At 36.6% G+C, this 10,065-nt stretch overlaps 2 protein-coding genes across 2 annotated transcripts; one reads left to right on the plus strand and one right to left on the minus strand.

The window, feature by feature from the left end:
- Positions 1 to 1,854: 1,854 nt before the first annotated feature.
- On the minus strand, positions 1,855 to 4,516 carry LOC114819271 (protein LOW PHOTOSYNTHETIC EFFICIENCY 1, chloroplastic-like). The gene has a single exon (XM_029107668.2). The coding sequence runs from the start codon at positions 4,235 to 4,237 to the stop codon at positions 2,066 to 2,068; it is 2,172 nt and encodes a 723-aa protein (XP_028963501.2). The 5' UTR covers positions 4,238 to 4,516; the 3' UTR covers positions 1,855 to 2,065.
- Positions 4,517 to 7,827: 3,311 nt separating this feature from the next.
- Positions 7,828 to 9,255, plus strand: LOC114826876 (BAG family molecular chaperone regulator 2). The gene is made up of 2 exons (XM_029107669.2): positions 7,828 to 8,381; positions 8,624 to 9,255. The coding sequence occupies exons 1-2, from the start codon at positions 8,093 to 8,095 to the stop codon at positions 8,839 to 8,841; spliced, it is 507 nt and encodes a 168-aa protein (XP_028963502.2). The 5' UTR covers positions 7,828 to 8,092; the 3' UTR covers positions 8,842 to 9,255.
- The last annotated feature ends 810 nt before the right edge of the window (positions 9,256 to 10,065 follow it).

A 10,065-nucleotide genomic window follows, 5' to 3' on the forward strand; every position in this document is an offset into this window, starting at 1 on the left:
ACCATTTATTTTGTCCTTATCATTAAAACTCAAAGTTTTCAAGCCCTTTTCATTAGTTTTCCTTTGATATATTTGTTTAGACAACATCCAATCTACAGGCTCCACACACTTACCCAAAAGCATGTGAATTGATGTGTCCACGACAAGAATTTTGCTTGCAAATTGCAATAAACAATAATATTATTTTCTAAATTGTCATAAATTCCATAAATACCCTCTCTTAAAACGGATAAGGACTTACTCGCACTCTCTGGTGGCCATGTATTCCTTCCATTTTAATTCTCCGAATTCTTCAATTACGTACGTTCAACCAAAAATTGAATAGTCAGAAATTAATTTGATGTTCACTTTCATCTTCACCTCCTTATGTTCATCTTCTTCCATGATCACTTTCTCGTGTTCATCCTCTTTTCTCTTCTCCATCCCTCTCTCCAGCTTCAGAATTGAAGGATGCGGAAAATTTGGATGAAAGGATCCGAAGAGAATCCTAATCCCTCCAATTGAACCTAAGTTTTGGCATCCGATGAAATAGCAGTACTGTTGGTTAAACATAACAACACGCATCTGTCGAAATCTCAGTTGCTTTTGCGTGCCAACGAAGGTGAATTTTGTATCTCTTTTTTCTTTTGGGTCGTTGGTCGTTGCCAACGCAGGAGTTTAGACCGGGGCCAAATGATTGGACTTTATCTGGAGATTGCCTAATGCTCAAGCGTCCAATTCTTGCTACTCCTTTACAACGGTGGTAACTTGCAAGCATCTTGATCCTGAGAAAAAAAACTTGCTTAATCAAGAAATTCTTAGGTCCGGCAGATAGATTGTGTCACCCATGTAATCACACATACAAAGATACGAGTTTTGTATTGGGATCCTATACATCACTATGACGTGATTCACCAGCAGCTGAACCAAAGAATTTCTTTGCTTGGTGGCATTTGTTAACCATCCAATAAAAGGAAAGAAGTATTCACTAACTTTTAAGTACCTTGAATCCTTTACCTGTTTTTCTTGTTTTCTTTTTATACGAATGATAATTACAATAAATTATCTAAATTAGATGAAACTAGACTCGAACTTGAGTACAAAAAAGAGCACGCTGCTCTAACTGCCAAGTTAGCTTAAAGTCCATTCAATTACAATAGCAAATTAACGCAAGTTACCAACAAGAAAAATAAATTAAATAATTATTTGTCTTTTGAATTATAAAAGAATAATTATCACATAATTAATTGCAAGATGTCATGTTTACCAATAAAAAAATTGTTATCATGTCAAAATCACCCTCTTCTTTAAGGAAGCAGAAGATATTGATAAGGTAGAGCGAGATTCTCTTTCGATCTCACTGTCCTGAGCACAATGACCAAAAAATTCAAACCACTCAAATTGAATTTGACAGTTTTTGTTAACCCATTTCGCCGGCCCACTCCATACAAACCAATACCCAAATCTCTCTCTTGAACAATCCTGACTTTCTGATCATCGGACTCTCAGACAGTGAGGTCCGAAGAGGATCTCAGCTCGTTTAGATAATCCAGCATTGTACACAAAATATTCTCTCTTTTTTTTATTATTATTCTTGTTACTTTAAACACAATAGAATCCAGATATTATTCTTCTACTTAACTTCCACCATATATTGCTGTAAGGGTTTCCGCCATATATTCCTTCTGGCACTTCAAAATGATCATTAATTAGCATCTAATCTATATTACTATATTCAAATCTTTAATTTGCTGCAGGGAAAATGCTAAGGAGACCACGTTCACTTGTATTACGTTGTATGAACTCTCAAATAGAAGAATAAATGTAGTCTCCGTAGCATTACAGCGTTTGACACAAGGAAGAAGTTTATCCACGTTGTAAGCAGAAAACGGACTGAATTTATACGAGTTGGATGTATTTGTTACAATGTAATCATGGGAGGTATACAGAGACGAATGAACAAAAATCAACGGAAAGTTCATACTTTGTAGTAACGAATACCTGGTTGTTTTGTGTCTTTACAGCGTTTATTTCTTCGTTATCAAATGTTTTTGCATCTCTTGGGAGTTGTGAAACTTCTGAATTTTTATGAAACTTGGCTGGAAGTGTTCCTACCTTGCCCGTTCACCATTCTCTCTGGTGGGCGTTCCCCTAAAAGTCTTACATCAATGTTAGCTCCGGATTCCAGTGAGGACTGAACCACTGTGTCATAAGCTTTTGAAGAGAGGGCAAGGCGTTGAGTTCGAGCTCTCAAATATAGCTCATATGCAAGCCTTGGCTTCCCTTCCTTTGCGAGAGCCTCAATCATCATTTCGTATGTGACATGGTTTGGAGGGATGTTCTGAGCTTTCATGCGGTCAAACCAATCGTATGCAGCACTGCTAAAACCATTTCTTGCAAACCCACTGATAATGGCATTGTATGTGACAACAGTTGGCTCAATGCCTGCTGAAACCATGTCATCAATGATGGCATCTACCATGTTAGGTTTTCCATGGCCACTGAAAATCGAAGCCATAGTTGTGTAGGCATACAAGTTTGGCTTCAGACCAACCTTAAGCATATGTTCCCAAACCTGACGGGCCTCATCGTAGCGCTTACCCTTCTCGAGGGCACTAAGCAATGCCACGTAAGAAAGGATTGTGGGTTTCTGACCTTGCTCCACCATTCTCTTAAAAATTTTGACAGCAGCAGAAGTTTCAGCAGCCTTGGAACAGGCAACAAGAACCGCATTCCATTCCTTACTTCTTGGTTTAAGCCCCTTCTCTTCCATCTTGTTGAGCAACCTAACACCCCATTTCCAAATCGCTCTTTTTCTAGCTGCACTTAGCAGAACATTAAAGTGAGATACAATCAATTCATATGACATGTTATTTGGCTGCGGCCCCTTGTCCAACATATCCTCATAAATCTCCAAAGCTGCCCACCATTTCTTAGCCTTCCCCATCAACCAAATCGTATGGTTACACACGGCTAAACTTATGTCAGAATGCTTTTCTCTTATCCTACTATACAAATCTTTTGCTACAATATAATGTTCTTCGCGGGTACAAGCCCACAAAAGGCGCTCGTGCTCTGCCCTACCAAGTGGAACCCCAGCAATATCCATCTCTGTTAGCAGTTTGAGCACATTGGTGGTTAAGTTATCATCCCTCACAAGCCACCTTCGCATCACTTGGTAGCAAACGCGTTTTGTAAAGTTCTCAAGCTTCACAAACTCCTCTTCCCAGTCTACATCAGCATCTTTACCTATATGACCTTTACGATAATTTTCTCTAAACTCAACGAAGAACTTTAAAGCTCCATTCCCATCTTGCATTCGTTGATAAGCCAACAATGCTGTGGAGTACGATACTGAAGATGGAATCAGGCCCTTCTCTTGAATCTCCTCAAGGACATGAAGGGCCTCCATACTTTGTCCCCGTTCAATGTAAATCGCCATTTTAGTGTTGTAAGTTACAACATTCGGTACCACCCCTTCCCTAGTCATATCGCTCAATACCTTGTCAATTTCTCCGAATTGTCCAGATTGCTTCACTGCACCCAAAAGACTGTTATATATGAATAAGTTTGGGGTAACGAAACCATTAGTTTCTTCCTTCTTCCTCTTAAGCCACTCGACAATAGCAAAAGCGGAATCCATCAATCTGTCTCTTCCGAAACCCCTGATAATGGATGAGAATACTTGAAGGGGCAAATCACCCTTGTCCTTCAGAACCTCTTCAACATCGTCAGCTGTTTTCGCAAACTGTAAGCTTAGCGCCAGCGCACGCACGTCAATCTTTTCATTTCTCTGTTCCCAATTCTCTCCTTGACCTCCTATCCCTATTTCATCATCATCATTACCATCACGGCCCTTCCTTCCATCCACATTTCGATGAGCAACAACACCCTCACCCTCGCATTCACCCGACAACCTATTTTCCGGATTCGCTTCCTCCACAAGAACCACATTCCCAATTGCTTGCTTCTCCAATGCCCATGCTACCACAAACGAATCGCCAAATGAACCCTTCTTCGGCTCACAAAACCGAGCAAGTTTAAGTCTAGAGTGCCCAGAGAAGCACCCACATGCGAAACCAAATTTTCTGCTTCCATTGAAACCCTCACTCCCAAGTAAAACGTCACCATTTCCACCATTACAAACAGGAAAACCCACAACTTCAATCTTTTTCCTCCTACTTCTAGTTCTAAATTTACAAGAAGAACCAAGTTCAAATCCAACCTGGGGTACTTCCCAAGTGACTAAAGCTTGCATTTTTTCAGATATTTTTACAAGAAACCATACCAACCCGGAATTGAAATTCCTATGAAATTATATAATTTCCAGCAAAGTTTGCATTTTTACAGAATTCCCAGCTACTGCAAGAGATGGGGACATACCTGAACTCCTGATTGAAAAGCAGAAGCCAGATAAATATGGATAATTTTGGAGCTTTTGGTGGAAGTGCTTATCAAAAGCAAGTAAATTTCTGAAGTGGGTTTGATCTCATTTCGCAGTGGTGCTGTGGTTTTCTCACAACCATTCAATTGAAATGCGATCAGTGGTGAGCTGAAAAATCAGTAAAAAACAACTGGAAAATGTTGGAAAAATTGGGCCTAATGTTCTTCAGAAAGTGGCCCTATACTTTTCTATTTAACATTGGGCTTAACGTTTCCATTACATATTGGGCCTATTTCCATTTGAACTTGCGCTTCACATTAATGATGAGTCTTATTCTTATTTTATTTACAATTGGGTAAATATTTATGGAAATGCTTTTAAAGGCAGGCAATATGTGTTACGATGAATTACAATTTTTTTTTTCTTTAAAAGGGGATAACTGGTGGCAAATTATAATTTTTCATTGTTTTCGGGGCTGGAAGGAATTAGTTAAGAATTCCACTTTATCCGTAATTACGATTAAGTAGATTTACAGCTTATAATGTATCGAACCCAAGATCTCTTATTTTTCTTTAAAAAGCTATTATTCGCACTTTTTTTTACTGAGTCACTTGTCTCAATGAAGTTAAATAAAACATCATTACATACGTGTAAGTTAAATCTGAGAATTCATCAAACTAATTAGAAACCGAGTGCTACTATAAGACCATCTGGTCGAGCGCTAAAGATAGAGTTGAATATTTGCAAAAATGTTTGTGCATTGATCATTTCATAAACATGAAATGAATTTGAGACCTAAACCCCATATATGCCATTGTTCTTATGATTCGATTTTTTTTTTCTCTTCTTTCTTTTATACACTTTTTAATTATGTTCTTCCAAAATTTTCTTTTAATAATTTTACCAAGAAAAATAAGATTAGTTGAGGTTATTATTCATGGGAAGCAAAATAAAATAGGATTTAATAATGTGGATATGTTCCTAATAAAATAATGACACCTTTTTTTTTACTGTTAAAATATGTTAATAATGCAAGAACAAGAAGGGTGGTGTCAGTGTGATTGTTTGACAGTGGTTGGAAAACTAAATATTATAAATAGCAAGCAACTCAAGCACGGAGAGATTTTTCAGTGTATTAATAATACAGTTAGGTATATTAAGTGTCATAAAATAATTGAAAAAAAACTTAATTGTTCAGGTGTTCAACCACTTGTATTTGTTTTATGGTATTTGATTTGTGCAACGGTCATGTTTTTAGTACACTGAAAATCTCTCGTATGCTTGGAAGCCGGGGAGAAAGAAACTCAATAATTCATTTAATGCGCATAAAATCTGTTAGCTAGCTATATGATATATTCTTCCCACATTGGCATGCCAAACAAGAAGCAAATATGATGGGGTGCGTGAAAGAATCAATCTTGTGCTCAATGTTGTGTTGCATGCTTGATTTTTCATTATCACTTTTTGTAGTTTTGCATGGGCATGCATATAGCTTGCTCGATCGATCGATCTTCACAGCACTTTATCATATAATTAAGGGTATATAATCTTTCAAAATCTCTATCATTTCGATACGTACTTTTAAGGAATATATGATTGTTTGTTAAATCGCTCTTATTAGCATATATCATATTTTTTTATTACCACATTTGTACTGGCTCTTTCACATAGATAGAGTTCATCCTAACACATGTGGATCTCATTCTCATCTGTAGTATAGAAGTGGTGCAAAAGTAGTATAAAAAATGTGGTAAGTGTAGCTTACTCAATTCACTATTTTAAATGAAAATTGAATACATTAGACTATACCATGTGAAAAAGAAAAGAATACAACCACATGGCATTACTAATTCATATTTCAAATAAAATTCGTGTTCTAACATTAGTGAGTAAACTAGGTATAGTAACACAACATGACAATGTGACAGTCTGATTATTAAGATTGGACATTTAAAAAAAGCAAAGATACAAGTAATGACCAAATGATTCGCTTGAAACGGTGCCTTGTAGCCCATACTAGGTTGCTACACATGCATGTATGAGAGAAGAGGCCCCATTTAAACTCTAATTCATAGTATATATGCATCGTGTGATGATTAATTCTCTAAAGTCCAAAACCTATGAGTTCATGTAATATATTTCTTCTTCTACGATCCACATGTGGGGTGTCAAACCTTGTGCATGCAACCTTTGTTTCTCTTATCCGACGTCCACCATGTGCTGGTATGGACATCAATTTGTCACTTTCGTGAATGCTCACAAAACAAACTTAATTGTCATTATCAAAGATGATTAACAAATTACAAAAAACAATAAGCTTAATTAGCAACTCCATAACCGCTGCGGCTAATTAACAGTTGGCTTACAGGCTAACGGAATAAGTTATCGACTCCATGATTTAATTAGTGAATCTGCTTTTGATTACGGCTACTTATCCTTTAATTTAGGACGATTAAAAAAATTATGGTTAGCATTATATTCTGAATTGGACGAGGAAGTATTCAATGTTCAACACATTTGGACATGGTTGAAAGAAAGAGGAGAATTTTTTAGTTCGATGGAAACATGACTTAGGTATATCAATTGTCTTAATATAAGTGGTTGAAAAGATAACTTCAAGTATTCAACTACTTGTATTATGATACTTAATATATCGGATCATATTCCAGACATGCTTATTAATCTCTCAAAAAAGAGGAGATAGAATATAATTATTGTATAGGCTCCCTTGCATGTGGTTTGATGCCCTAGAGAGATTAGCCAACCACCCAGAAGAAAAAGTAAACCCAAAGGAAATCTTAAGCACCCACCTAACTGATAAACATATAAACCTAACAAAATCACAAATTACGGATGAAGACAAAAAAGCTAGCTTTACTCATTTTCAATTTAATTGAACATATTCCATACGCCACATTAATTTGAGATCTATTTTTCATTTTTAAAGAGATCTATCAATTGGCTCTCAACATGCTAAATCGTATATTGGATGCTGATTCTTAACTTAGGTCATATATAGCTCTAAATAAATTACGAACTTAATTAGCCAGGGCCCGTCTGAAAGTGTTTACTCGATAGGCTCTTCTGCTTTCAATTATATAGAGGAACTCTTCTAAGAACAAGATCAAACGATTATATACTCTCTTTTTTCATAGAAATGAAATTTTATATACTCATAACATAATTCGTAGCACTTTCTATGAATCATGATCAAAATTATAGAACCCTACTATATTTTAGTATATCATTTCTAATAAAATCTCCCACACACCGTTTAGGTTCTCAAAAAATACACAAGAATTATTGCTAAATCACCAAAGGATCATACATATATTTTTTCAAAGACAAACTGATTGAGCAATTGAGTATGTGCTTGGGCCGCCAATCATGCAACCGTGTTCCTAAGCACCCACCCCATGTGCACTTGGCCTTCCATAAAATAAGCAGAGAGAAACCACGCCCATATTGTCCCTCTTGTGGCATCCTCTCATTGGCCAACCACTACTTTTTGCAACACTCCTTCGGGCGGCTTGTATTTAACTGATGTCCTTATTATATTTTGCCCTAGTTAATATAATGTGAATTTGCCTAATTATTGCTTATATTAAGCTGCCAACTCCAACACTCTGAACTCCCCATTTCCTCTCATTTCTCCTGAGCAGTTTGGGTAGTTGAGAGAAAAAAGCACAAAAAAAGTGCTTGTGGAAAAAAGCATAGAAAATTTGAAGGATGATTAAGTTGAGGTCAAACAGGTTTTGCAGAAGCTTTAGCAGTTGCAAGCTCATCAGCAGCAGCAGCAGTAGTAAAAGCAAGAGTAAAGCTGCTGATCAAAAGGAGTTTGGAGGAGGGAATATTAATAACAATGGTGAAATCAAATGGGAGCGTCGGCCGGGAGGCATGCTTGTTCAGACAAGGGAGACAGCGGCCGAAAGCAGTGCCGGAGAAGGCATGATCACGGTTCGAGTGTCAACTGTGTCTCATTTCCATGACATCTCCATTGAAGCCACTTCCACATTTGGTAATTAAGCCTTCTCTCTCCTTGTTTAGCGAAACTCACCTAACGGGAATGTCATTGTAGTGATAGCCTTAATGAATCACACACTGTCATATATTTTAAATTTCTCACATAGCAATGCGTGGTTGACTGAAGATACCGTCATAATGGCATCACTTGGAATGTTCTTCTCTTAATTTATTTATGAGCTAGAAAATCAAATAATCAAGTGCTAATCTTGGTTTTGATTCATTTGTTCTCTGCAGGCGAATTAAAGATGATACTGTCGCTGGTGACTGGTATGGAGGCAAGAGAGCAAAGGCTTCTTTACAAAGGAAAACAAAGAGAGGATGGTGAATATTTACACATGGTTGGAGTTAGAGACAAGGAGAAAGTGCTTCTGCTTCAAGATCCAGCTATCAAGGAAATGAAGCTTCTTCATGGAATTGGAACTCCTTCGACTTGTCGTTCGATTCGTGTTTGAGAAATTGAGAATCATGAGATTATCTTTAGTTAATCTCTGTTCATTACTAACCAAAAAGTGTAATATGCCTTCCTCTGATGGAGAAAAATGTTTGATAGGGTTGTCGGATCAGGGCAGATGCACACTTAATTAACGTGACTAAAATATAAAGATGTCTCATGTTTTTATAAGATGTGTCCTATGAATGATGTGATCGATGATCATTCTAAAGTTTTTCTCCGTCTCATGACTTGGCTAGCTAAATTATGTTATGAGATAATAGCTAGGGACTTTAATTTTATGTAACATTTTGTGTCGGTTGGGGCTTTCTGCAACTAAAAATTGTAAGCCACTGAAATGCTGATCCTTGTAAGCTTTGTAATGACTGATGGCATAAACTCTGCTATGTTTATAAAAACAGAAATGTTGATTCCATTTTCTTTCTTTTACTCATTGTAAAATGTGGAATATTGGTCCATTTGGATTTGGCAAAGGACGACTAAAGGTTTCAAAATTGTGATGCTTTCTATGTTTCGACTTTCAATTGCATTGTATATTCACCCACGCGTGCACGCCGGGGTAAAAAAATTGTGCAGTGTAAAAAAGTACTAAAGCTAAAACTAAGCTAAAAAGTGCTTCTAAAAGTAGAGAAATTTTTGGGTCCGCTTGATTGATCACGTTACCTGTCTGACTTTAATATTGGGGAGAGTTATGCTCTTTGTGAGTGTAGTTGGATGGATGATGTGGTTCATTTGTTAATCTAGTGATTACTTTTAAAATTATAGAGAATAATGCTACAATTATCATATTTGTATCAATTCCCTAATAGAAATAGTGTCCATCAATACACGTGGGTCTCACCTCAATTATACAGATGGTACAAATGTAGTATGAATAATATTTTTGAATCAGCAAACAATTTGCATAAAATTAGAATACACTTATAAAATCTCAAACCTATCATGTATTGTCATGCAATAAAGTTAAAGGGTGTAGCAACAACCGATGCGTTTGGAACGCCAAAGTGCCAATATCTTTTTTATTACAAGTCACCCCCCACAAATTGAGATATTTAATTGCAACTAAAAAGTGAAAGCTGGCATCTTATCTATCTACATACTTAATTAGTGTGTATTGGTTTGGTTGAGCTCAAAGTTAGTTCAGTTTAATGTCTCAAAAGCATGGATGCTTAAGTACTTAAGTGGAGGTTAATTACAGATTAAATAAGAGAGTGCTGATCAGTAC

Source organism: Malus domestica, chromosome 09, assembly GCF_042453785.1.
Source record: "Malus domestica chromosome 09, GDT2T_hap1".
Classification (NCBI taxonomy): domain Eukaryota; kingdom Viridiplantae; phylum Streptophyta; class Magnoliopsida; order Rosales; family Rosaceae; genus Malus; species Malus domestica.

What these genes read in the sequence shown, in the direction of transcription:
- LOC114826876 (XM_029107669.2), top strand. Translation starts at nt 8,093, where the DNA reads ATGATTAAGTTGAGGTCAAACAGGTTTTGCAGAAGCTTTAGCAGTTGC. An exon ending in TGAAGCCACTTCCACATTTG is followed by an intron (nt 8,382 to 8,623) that starts GTAATTAAGCCT and finishes TGTTCTCTGCAG; the next exon opens with GCGAATTAAAGATGATACTG.
- LOC114819271 (XM_029107668.2), bottom strand. Translation starts at nt 4,237, where the DNA reads ATGCAAGCTTTAGTCACTTGGGAAGTACCCCAGGTTGGATTTGAACTT.